Source organism: Ascaphus truei, chromosome 3, assembly GCF_040206685.1.
Source record: "Ascaphus truei isolate aAscTru1 chromosome 3, aAscTru1.hap1, whole genome shotgun sequence".
NCBI lineage: Eukaryota > Metazoa > Chordata > Amphibia > Anura > Ascaphidae > Ascaphus > Ascaphus truei.
In genome coordinates this window covers 357,825,058-357,837,526 of record NC_134485.1, presented here as the reverse complement: position 1 = coordinate 357,837,526, position 12,469 = coordinate 357,825,058, and the positions used below count along the sequence as shown (strand labels likewise).

The window sequence follows — 12,469 nt, the reverse complement described above, 5'->3', positions numbered from 1 at the left end:
AATGAGACAAGAAGAGGAGAAAGATAACAGAAGCACAGAAAAGACTAGGATGAGGAAAGGAAAGATATGATAGAAGAGAAGGCAGGGGGGGAGAGAAGTAGTAGGTTAGGTGAGGAGGGAGACCAGGACGAATTTAAGTGGAAGGAGCACAGACTAGGTAGGCAGAGAAGGGAGCGGAGAGAGTAGTAGAGACTCGCAGAGCGGATGTCTAAGGGAAGCCTTAGTTGCAGATACGCAGGAAAATACGCAAGCTATCACAGAAGGAGAAGAAACGGGGGGTGGGGGAGATCGCAGTAGAGGGGCTGAGCAATAGGGCACAAATGAAGTGGCACAAAGGGAAAATACACGCGAGAAGGAATTCAGTTTAATAGAGAAAAAGTTCAATGGTTTTAAGTTTAAAGACACTAGAAGAGTGGGGCAGGAGCTCAGGGGGGAGACCAGCTCCAAAGTTCGTATGGGCCAGAGGCTGGGAGTGGAGAGACGGGCTCTTCAGTTCACCAGCGAAGTCCTTTGGGCATAAATAAAGGGAGTGAGATCCGTACACTCCAAGATGGGAGATGAAGTCCAACGCGGATGGAGAGAGCCCAAAGGCAATGGACTCGTGCCAGAGGAGGAGTAGGAAGGCGCCGAGAACTGTTATTTTCTGTTATGCAGTGTTTTGAGTATGTTCGTTCTGTGTTTGTGTACCCCCAGGTTTTCCCTTGTGTGTACCCCCTCCCCTCTGTACCCTCAGGTAGTCAAGGAAAGAGCGGGCGTAGAAAGAAGAGGGATAAAGTAGCAGGTAGCGGCTCCAAGATCGGACAAACACCTCAGCAAATCAGCAGGACTTGGCAGGAAAAAAGACACAAATTCAACAATGAGTAAGGACATAGTATTAATCTCACACAACGTTAAGGGATTCAACAGCCCAGCAAAAAGAAGGGTTGCCTTTAAGGATTACAAGAGAAAGGGTGCAGAAATCCTATTTCTGCAAGAGACACACTTCTCACAAAACAACTGCCCCAAGTACTTTGACAAAGATTTCAGGTTAAGCTTCTTGTCCTCGGCACGGGTCTAAAAAAGAGGCGTGGCCATCTTAATACACAACAGAATACCTTTCCTAACTGACAAAATACATATTGACAAAGAGGGTAGATACATTATAGTAACAGGAACTATACGTGACCACCAGATCACACTAGCAGCAATATATGCCCCATGTGAAAATGCTGCAGACTTCTTTAACAGATTCTTCAGCAAACTACGAAAAGTAGCAAAAGGAAACATTATACTAGCCGGAGATCTGAATAGGGCACTAAACACTGACTTAGACAGATGTACTACTATTAACAGAGCCCACAGACAGTACTTACTAACAATAACAAACGGGTTAAAAGACTGTCAACTACTAGACATCTGACGGGAGCAACATTAGGGAGTGAAGGAATACACTTTCTTCTCGCACCCCCACAATACATACAGCAGAATAGATTACTTCCTTGTATCCAATAGACTGGTCCCGGGGGTCACTCGCTCAGAGATCCATGATATTTCATGGTCTGACCACGCATCCATAGAGCTGCGATGCACTTTAATACCTCTAGACAGACCTAGAGCGAATTGGAAGCTAAATGAGATTTTATTGAAAATACCGGATTTGGAGAGGGCGGTGGGGGAAAAAATTAAAGAATATTTTGAGGGGAGTGTAGCTACACACTCCACGCTATGGGAAGCTCATAAAGCAACTCTCAGGGGGATATTAATGAATCTGGCTGCCGAAAGAGAGAAAAAGATCAGAGATCTAGAACAACAGTTAGCAGACTTCTCATCCCTCCATAAAGCAAATAAACAGGATCATATTCTGAAACAGCTATTAGACACCAAAACAAAACTCAATCTCCTCCTTTCCTCCCAAGCCGAGAAGGAAATGACTTGGTCTAAGCATAAATTTTATGAAAAAGCGAACAAGCCAGATACCCTACTTGCCAATAAGCTAAAAAACAAGCTTCCAAATTCCCACATTCACGCTATTCGTACAAGGAGTGGAGACCTCACATCCATTCCTGGGAAAATAGTAGAAGAATTTAAAGCCTTACTATGAAAAATTATATATTGGAGATAAGGTCATCCACAACCTAAAAACGAAAGAGATGTTAAAAACATTTCTGAAAGAGGCAAAATTACCCACCTTGAAAAGGGGTGAGAGAGAAGCACTACAGACAGACTTCACTCTAGAAGAGTTATCAGAGGTAATCAAGACATTAAAACCAGCCAAAGCGCCAGGGCCAGATGGCTTCTCAAATTTATATTACAAAAAATACCTCAAATTACTAGCTCCCCATATGTTAAAATGATTTAACGAGATTCTAGCGGGGGCTCCTTCCCAACACAAATGCTACAAGCTTCAATCTCTTTGATCCATAAACCTGGAAAGGACCCGGCAGACTGCAAGAGCTACCGCCCCATTTCACTGATCAATTCAGATGTTAAAATTTACTCCAAACTAATAGCAAACAGGGTGGGTGTCATATTCTCTAGCCTGCTGTACCCATGCTTGGCCACCGGGACTGCTGCCACTCTCAATGTCTTGTTCTAGCCTGCAGTACCTATACTTGTCCACCGGGATTGCTGCTGCTAAACTAAGGAACATTCCAGACTCTGATACCTGACACCTCTGCACCTGTGCTCCACCTCCCAGCCTGCCTATATAAACCTCCCATTCCTGTTCCTCCCTTGCCTCTGTTCCAAGTCAGACTCCTATGCACATGCCTCTGATCCTGATCTGTTCCTGTACCTGTATTTGAGTCTGTTCGCAGTAAGGCCCTTGCTGGTAATCTGGCTTGTCCCTGTTTGTTCCCGTTCTCAGTCCCTGCTCCCAGACCTTTCCCTGCTCGCCTGTCCTGTTCCAGTCTCCTCGTTGCCGACCTCTGCTTGTTACCTGACTTCGCTACCTGCCGCCTGCCTCGGACCCCTGCTTGTTATCTGACATCGCTATCTGCCGCCTGCCTCTGATCTCTGCTTGTGACCCCTACTACGCTCCTGCTGTTCCGGCCACCGAGATCCTACCCGCCACAGGAGTCTCCCGTGACAGAAAACAGAGGCCACTTCTGGATCTCGCTGGAACAGATTCTCTGCCTTCCTGCTTCAGCAGACCCCATCCGCTTGGAGGAAGATAAGTACTTTTTTTGTTTTTGTTTTTTGAAATCCCAGTTGGGATCCTGAAGATTTTGTTGCTGCAAAGGTTTCTGCAGGGTTTTTTGTGCCACTTTCTCCCTGAGAAGAATTCCCTTTTACAAAAAAAAAACCCCTCCCTGCAGTACCTGTTTTTGCTATTTTCAGACTTTCATTACCTGGACAAGAATTGTCTCTGCATTGTGGGTGGGCCACTGCAGATTTTCAGACTCACATTTCTATTTAAGACACATTTCCTCTTTACTGGTTTCTTGGGAAGTGTGGTTTCCCCATGTCTGAAATTATGGCTCCCACTGAAAAAACAGTCTTGAGCAGTAAATGTGAACACAGTACCACTGATTCTTCAGAACTTCTCAAAGCAAGGAAGAAGAGGAAAAAGAAGGGAGGTATTACTGTGGAAGTTGAAATTAAGGATGAACCTTTAACCACAGAGCCTGCATTTGATGAAAGGGATATGCTGCAGTTTAAGGCAACTCACAGACTTATCCCAAGAATAGTGGAAGAAAAGAACGATGTATTTAATCCAGGAAAAGATGCCCTAACTCAGACACTTCAATCTGCGCGAAAAGAGATTGATTGTCTTCATGGACGTTTAGATAAAGCGCAAGAAGCCAAGGCTGCACTACAGAGCTGTCTATCCTCAGCAATTGCTAAGTGTGTTATCCAGGAAAAAGAAAAGCACCAGTTGGAGAGTGACCTGGATGTCATGTCAGGTGAGCTGGAGAGGGCATATGCTGATGCTGCTGAGGATCAGCGCCTCGCTTCTAAAAGTAACGAATTCCTGGAAATCTCTATGAAGGAAATTGAAAGGCTTAATACAGAGCTTAAAGTCTCCCAGGAGGAGATTTGCTACTTCAAAAAAGAGATGGAAGTCGTTCGGGAGGAGAGATGCTACTTGAAAACAGATACGTTCTATGAGAGACGCCTCCGAAGAGTTAAATAGTAGGTTTGAAACTATAAACCAAATGAGTAAGAACTTCTCTGTCCAAGCCAGTGAAGGAGATAAAAGACTCCATGAATCAGAAGAGGAGAAGAGACTATTGATTGAAGAAAAGTCAAGGATGCAATTAGCACTGGAAAAAGCAGAGGGTGACTGGGAAAAATAAAAATATCAGTTGGAGAATGACAGGGTGATCTTGTCAAGTAAGCTGGAGAAGGCCTACGCTGATTCTGCCCAGTACCAGACTTTCATGGCTCAAGTTGACGCAGCACTGGAAGCATCTCAGAAAGAGATTCACAAGCTTACTACAGAGCTGGAAGCCTCTAAGGAGAAGAGTTGCCACTTCAATACAGAACTATGTTCATTGAGAGAAATTTTCGTAGGGTTAAATATCAGTTTTGAAACTGTAACCCAAGAGTGCAAGAATCTCTATGTCCAAGTCAGTGAAGGAGATAAGAAACTCCATGAATTAGGAGAGGAGAAGAAACAGTTGGCCCGGGAAAAAATAGATGTGCAGACAGCACTGCAGGATGCAGAGAGAGTGCTGCAAGAAGAACGTGTCTCCCTGGAGCAGCGCACACAAGCAGAAAATATGCTACAGAGTCAGCTGCAAGAACTGCATACACATCTGCAGGACACGAAAGAGAAATGGGTGAATGCTGAGGAAAAGCAGCGAATTCTGCAGGAAGAAAGTTTCCAGACTGCCTACAAGATAAAAATGCTGCAACAGTATCTGAGTACCCAGTGTGTCCCCAAATAGCAGCATGAGGAGCTGAAGGCCACACTGAGCATAACCAGAGCCTCTCTGGAGGAGGAGCTTAGAGCCCAGGTAACCCTGTTTGAGAGGGAGCACAAGGCGGTCCAGAAACTGAAGCAAGACTTAGAGGAGCAGAGACACTGCTCCATCCCTAACAGCCAGTACACCCAAGAGAAAGAGACCTGGAAAAGACAAGCTGCTGAGATCATAGCAAAGGAATTTGCAGAGCTCCAAGACGTGATGAGGGATGCATGGAAACTAGTTCAAAATGATCTCAGTGAAGAGATGAAAGTCCTGAGAAGAGAATTGCAGTATGCACTTAACCAGGGATCTCTCACTGAGGAGTGGAAATTGCAACAATACCTTAAAAAGGAAGAGCTAAAGCTGACAGCTGAACACACATCACAGCATCTCACAGCGCTGCTGATCGATGAGCTCAAGACACAGCTTGCCAAAAAAGAGAGGGAGGAGGGGTCCGTCAGTCAACTGGTTGGCCTGACACTGCGCTATCAGGTCAAGATGGCTGAGGCCTGCAAAGTGTTGAATCACACAGCCCATGAGAAGGCCCGGCTGCAGCTGGAGCTGGACAAGGTCTGGGAGGAGTACCGGCAGCTACAGGTCAGAAATAAAGAAAACGAAATACATTTAAGCCTTGTTCTAAGTCAGCTGGGAGATATGGAGTTGCGACTCAACTCCAAAGAAGCTGAACTGACAACTGCTTTGAGTGGGAAAAGAAGTGCAGAAGGACAGCTTCAAGAGCCGAAAACTCAAATAGCTGTTCTTTCATTCGGTGATGCCACGAAACGGCAGTCGCAAGAGGAGACCATGGAGAGCGAACTCTGTGTCCCCATTGACTCATGTGGAAAGGCTGCACCCGTCCTTGATGCCCACGTTCCTGATGTCTCTGCCCCTGCTTTTGGGTTGAGCGCACCCATTCGGAGGTTCCCTACAGCACCCAATGTACCTGTGGAGTACCCTCTGCCCGCTGACAAACCACCAGAGGTGGGTCACCTTGAGTCCACTTTTCATCAAGGGCTCCGGGAAGAGCCTGGAGGATCGTCCGGAGAACGCTCTTGGGAGGGGGGAGTAATGTCATATTCTCTAGCCTGCTGTACCCATGCTTGGCCACCGGGACTGCTGCCACTCTCAATGTCTTGTTCTAGCCTGCAGTACCTATACTTGTCCACCCGGATTGCTGCTGCTAAACTAAGGAACATTCCAGACTCTGATACCTGACATCTCTGCACCTGTGCTCCACCTCCCAGCCTGCCTATATAAACCTCCCATTCCTGTTCCTCCCTTGCCTCTGTTCCAAGTCAGACTCCTATGCACATGCCTCTGATCCTGATCTGTTCCTGTACCTGTATTTGAGTCTGTTCGTAGTAAGGCCCTTGCTGGTAATCTGGCTTGTCCCTGTTTGTTCCCGTTCTCAGTCCCTGCTGCCAGACCTGTCCCTGCTCGCATGTCCTGTTCCAGTCTCCTCGTTGCCGACCTCTGCTTGTTACCTGACTTCGCTACCTGCCGCCTGCCTCGGACCCCTGCTTGTTACCTGACATCGCTATCTGCCGCCTGCCTCTGATCTCTGCTTGTGACCCCTACTACGCTCCTGCTGTTCCGGCCACCGAGATCCTACCCGCCACAGGAGTCTCCCGTGACAGTGGGTAGTGTTCTTCCCAGGTTAATTCACACGGATCGAGTAGGGTTTATCGGAGGTAGACAAGCGGCAGACACCAGGAGAATAATTGATTTAATTGATTTGGCTAAAAAGAAAAACATACACTCCAGGATGTTAAGTCTGGATGCTGAGAAAGCCTTCGATAGAATAGTCTGGCCCTACCTAAAAGAAACATTGGGAGAATTTGGTTTCGAAGGACGCCTGTTAAAAGCCATTCTTGCGCTATACGAGGGCCCGACAGCAAGAGTGCGACACCAGGGCTTCCCCTCAGATCAATTTAATATACGAAGCGGAACAAGACAGGATTGCCCGTTGTCCCCAGTGCTGTTTGCCCTCTGTATCGAGACATAGCCCCGACATAACAGGAATCTCAATTGATAACCAGATGCATAAAGCAGCCTTGTATACTGATGACGTCATATTAACATTGTCAAAACCTCTCACATCCCTGCCCAATGTTTTTGGGATTTTAAGTAAATTTAACCAAATTTCGGGGGTTTAAAATCAATCAGACCAAATCGGAAGCCCTCAATATAAATTTACCCAAAGAAGTGGAAAAACTGATAGAAATAAACTTTAATTTTAAATGGCAAACCTTCACTATCAAATATTTAGGGGTATATATCACAAGGGACTACAAAACATTATACAAAGCCAATTTTCCCAGGCTGATTAAGATGTTGGGGGAGGATCTCAGGACATGGATGAAAGGTGGCATCTCATGGATTGGGAGGATACATAGCGTGAAAATGAATCTCCTCCCAAAGATACTATATTTATTCCAGAGTCTACCTATACCTATAGTAAATGCGGATATCTTCTCCCTACAGTCACAAATTATGAAATGTATTTGGAATAAGAAAAACCCAAGAATTGCAAAGGGTATCTTGAAGAGACCCACCATAAAAGGAGGACTAGCGGTACCTTGCTTGTTAGCTTACTACAAAGCGGCCCAATTAAGTCAAATTATCCAATGGCACACGGACCCAAGCTTAAGGAGATGGGTAGAATTAGAGAAAAGCTGTTGTGCACCAATTGAACTACACAATTTGATTTGGCTACCCAAGAAAGGGTTTATTAGGATGGGAATGCCGCTCCAGACCATAGTCAATTCAATAAGGGTATGGGAGGCCACTAAATACGGCTGTAATCTAACCTCCAAGGACTCACTTATGACACCGATCATTGGTAAGCCAGATTTCGCTTCAGTGATGAATAGAAATAATTTGTTAGTTTGGATACAGTCGGGTATGATCTGGACGGAAGAAAATATATAAAAACATTTGAACAAATTAAGTCCACAAAGGATATACCAAACAAGGAATTTTTTAGATACCTCCAGATCAGAGATTTCTATAACAAAACCCCAATCAGACCTGTAAGAACGAATTTTGAGCAGCTGTGTTCTAGAGGAACGGACACAAGGGGACTCACATCTAGAATGTACAGGAAAGAGATCTGTCCTGAGACCCCTAATGAATCAAGACTTAGTTACATCAGACAGTGGGAATCTGACTTAGGAGAGACTTTAGAGGACGAGGAATGGGACAAGATCCTACAGGCAGCAGCAAAAAGTTCAATATGCACCACATTAAAGGAGAACGCATATAAAGTCCTTATGCGATGGTACTAAACCCCATCAAGATTAGCTAAATTTGTCAGGGGCTACTCCTCGCTCTGCCCAAAGCGGTAGGGAGGTGGCGGATTTGCAACACATGCTGTGGTCCTGCACAAAAGTGGTCCCGGTTACAAAGGATACTCAATTTGGAGATCCCCCTGGACCCGTGGGTGTTCATTCTGGGCAGGCGGATCCAGGGTCTATCAAATGCGACACATAAATTAATCGCGTATTTTGCAACAGCCACAAGATGCGAGATCGCAGCATTATGGAAGCAAAATGAACTACCAATCATCCCTAAAATCAGAAACAGGATTTGTCATGTCTGCCGGATGGAACAATTAACGTGTCTAGTTAATGACACCGGCCTAAATTTTCTAAAAGTCTGGACGCCTTGGCTGGCCCAGACAGATATCCCAGGGGTGGAAGCTGCCGTAATACTTCAATGATAGCCACAAATGCGTTCTCCTTTGAAGGTAAGAGATCCGACACCACATAGCGACGGACAGGTAGGTTTGACACTGACGACAGCCCCGAGTACACGAGGGCAAGAGTAGAGCAGGGAATAGGATGAAAGTCCCTTGGAGAATTATAAAACAAAACGATTCAGGAACTAAAGGTGGAACCAAAATCCAAGCAAAAGATGCACCGGTTCCCCCTCGCTCCACTACCCCTCCTCCCCCTCAAACCCCCCCCCCCATGTCTGTTGTCTGGTATGTCTTGTAAGTCACGTCCATTGTTGTAGGTAGTCCCTAATATATGTCATGTACGAATATTGTAATTGTATTTGTTGTTGATAAAAAAGAGAAAGAGATGGTGTACATCACAATGGTTTGTGGCAAATTGTATGTATAAGAAACACCAATAAAATTGAAGTTGAAAAAAAAAAAAAGAACATGCTATTATTATTATTATATATTCTTTTGAAAATCTAATCATCTTTGTTTGTACAGTATTTTGTTGCAACACTGCTAGATTTCTTAGGGTTAATTTGACATTGATTCATGCTTAATGTTAGGAACACGGTTTCATACAATCTTCTATTCACATCCCTATCATGTAATGGTTAATTGTAGAGAACCGAAGGTCATAGTCTTTACTTTTATTAAACTGTAACTACTACACAATTTACAGTATGCAAATCACGTGAATGTTTCTACTTTAAGATGATGCAGTAGTTATCAGTCTGTGGCAGTTTTAAAGACTGCTGTTATAATCAATAAAATCTAATTCTTCAGGAAGCAATATTTTTTTTAATTGCTTCTGTTTTGTCCGTCTGTCAAATCAGAGTACATGTTGTTTAAAGGGGCAGTACCCCTGCATCATCAATCAATGGCAATATAGCAAAAAAAAACACTTTTTAATAGTTTGTCAAATTCATGACCCAAAGCACAACAAATGTTACTCAACATAAAGTAGGGGTTATGCCTCCAAGGATGCAATCCAGGGATGCAAATCATTTCTTTGATGCTTGGAGAGAGGCATTTTGAATTTTTATTAACATCAGTGTGTCAAGGCCGTTTTTTCAAATATTTTCCTTTCTTTGCATTAGCTATTGCTTTGAGTAGTGCTTGTAGAAGTAGCTCCCTGATAATGGGATATGATTCAGGTTAATGCAATGCTTTTTTCCCTTTTATAAACGACAGTATGCCACGTACTGTATGACTTCCTCTGGCTAGAAAGAGTGTGAGATGTAGCCTCACTATGTATTTGGAGGCTATTTATCAGTCAACCCAGGCTAAAACAGATCACCAGTTTTATTAAGAAAGCCCTTTAATTGAAACCAATTAAACATTCTTGTTTGATACATTTGGGGCAGTATTTTTGCACCCGTTTTTTGTCTTGGTTTTGCAGCAGTGAGCCTTTTATATATAACCTCCCTTGCTTTCTAAAGAGGCTAGTTAAGAGGGAATTGAACTTAAAGTCCAAAATCCCGCAGCTGATTTCAAGAAGCGCAGACAAAAAACATATTGCATCTGTATTTCTCCAAATCTGAAACAAATGCACGATTGTACAGTATTAAATGTTATGGGGAAAAAAGCAGAACATGTTGAAATGAAAGATAAAAGGAGAAACACAATAACAGTGGTTGGATTGACCAAACACATTCAGAGCTGAGAAGGGTTGTAGACGACAGACCTCAATGAGACGCTAACAGCCCAATAGAAGGAACAGTGTACTGTAGAGCTACAGACTGAAATGGAGAGTGATGTAAAGCATATTATAGTGAGAAACTACAAATGACAAGAGCTAAAACAGAGTATTGGTTTATAATCTTGTGTTTTGTGCATTTAAAACTTTTTTTTTCTTTTCTTACGTCGATATTGATTTCTAAACCTAATTGAAAAAAAAAAAAACACTTGTGGAAAGAAGCTGTTTGTTGAGGTTATTGCAAGTTGTTATGGAAACAGTTGGAGACAATGCCTGACACAGAAATTGTGTAATAGGCTAATTCAGGGTGAAAAAGATTTAAGTGGCACTGTGGAGCCTGTATAGTGTTGACTTTTTTGTTGTCTGGCTTGTAACCAAAAGTTAATTATCCCTGTGGTGTTCAAGGCCGTCGCCTCCCTCGTGGTATTAGAATGATTGCCTTGCTGTTTTACTGGACCTGTAAGTCTTACCACATCTTGCGCACCCAGCTAAGAATTGCCATCAAAACTATACTGCTTGAATTTACCAACCAAAAACTATTAAGGACATATTAGGTATCCCCAGGCAACATCACAAGGGTTTACAAATGCAAGTTATTAATCTGCCTGAAACATTTTATCTTTAAACATCCCCCCCGTGTGTAACAGCGTGTTATCTGCCGAATACATGCAACAGCTCCTTTAAGGCAGCAGTCCGTGCAGATCACCATTTTTCCCCCCCACATTACATTTTTTTACTTTAAAAGATCTTCTCTTGCCCTTTCCAGAGCTGTTTTTATTTTTTTAAACTTCGTTCAGGAGATATAAACGTTTTGAAATATTAATTATCCTCGAGAACAAAATGAAGCTCGCCGCATAGCGTATTGCAGTCTAACTTCAGAAGCTAGAGTTTAAAAATCATGTTTGTTAACACTAGAAAAACCTGTTTTATTTATTTTTAAAGAGCAGGGCATGATCCGGGGGCACGATACTAACATTATGTAAGTTGAACTAAGATAGGCTTCTGGGAGGGATTGCTGCTTTAAATCAGGACATTGATGTGTAAAGTATTATTTGCTCCAATCAAATAAGCATTGCTTAGTTAAAGCAGCACTACATGCTGCATTGTTGTTATATTTATTTTTATTACAGGATTGAAGCAGGGCGTCTCCGGAGCTTAACTGTGTTAATTTCAGCTCTTGGGCCCCCTGCTTCCTGAGGTACTTACCTCTGTAGGGGGTGCCAGTATCCCTGAGCAGTTTAAATGTCCCGGTCACTCTGGCCAATAGGAAGCCACAACTGATGATGTCGCAGCTTCCTATTGGCCCAAAGGATGCAGGACATTTAAAGCCGCCATTTCATTAGGCACACAGTTCCCTGGCTGCAGAGATACCAGCACCCCCTACGGAGGTAAGTATCTCTGGAAGCAAGGGGCCCCCGGAGCAAAAATGAACACAGTTTAGCTCCGGAGACTCCCTGCTTCAAACTTGTAATTTAAAAAAAAAAAAAATATGTAATTAAAAAATGCAATGCAACATGTAGTGCTGCTTTACGTTTTTAGGATGAGGAAAATATGTAAATAAGGATTTTGTAAAAAATATATCCATCTCTACATTCACACATCTTGACTAGAACCTTACGACTAAACTACATTAATTCTTGTCTCAATTTTTTTCCCCCAGAGAACAGATAATTAAGCAGTCCACTGAGCTTATTTGCAGAGCTTATAGTGAACTGCATGAGGCAGTTATGAATCCAGAAAACGGATACAAGGATCCCTCGAGCATTCTCCATAGATCTCCACAGCAAGTTGAAACGCTACTGTCATAAGCATTATCTGGCACGACAGATTTCCTGGAAATGTTTCTGTAAAATATGTGACATGATGGAATAAATGTGATTATACTTATAAAGACTGTGGTTACATCTAGACTTATTGTATTGTGTATGTCAGAATTTTGAATGTTTCAAAGTAAGGTGTTCATTTTGTTTGACAAGATGTACATTTCAAAACTTTGTATCCACATTTGTATAGAGTTACTTGTTGACTTTATCACAGTTCTGTTTTATTCTTTTAGATATTCATTGGCGATCTTGGCTGAAAATATTTGTGACGTGATGATAGTGGTTACAGCAAAGTATTCCAGCCTCATTCCCCATTAACTGGGATACGATTAGC

General features: G+C 43.2%; 1 protein-coding gene across 1 annotated transcript in view; it reads left to right on the top strand.

Annotated features, from left to right (window-relative positions):
- The window catches only part of COG6 (component of oligomeric golgi complex 6), a 158,586-nt gene extending 146,383 nt beyond the window's left edge, over nt 1-12,203 (top strand). The window contains exon 19 of the mRNA XM_075592027.1: nt 11,973-12,203. Within this exon, the coding sequence (XP_075448142.1) occupies nt 11,973-12,120 (148 nt within the window). The 3' untranslated portion in view covers nt 12,121-12,203. The remainder of the gene's footprint in view (nt 1-11,972) is intronic.
- The last annotated feature ends 266 nt before the right edge of the window (nt 12,204-12,469 follow it).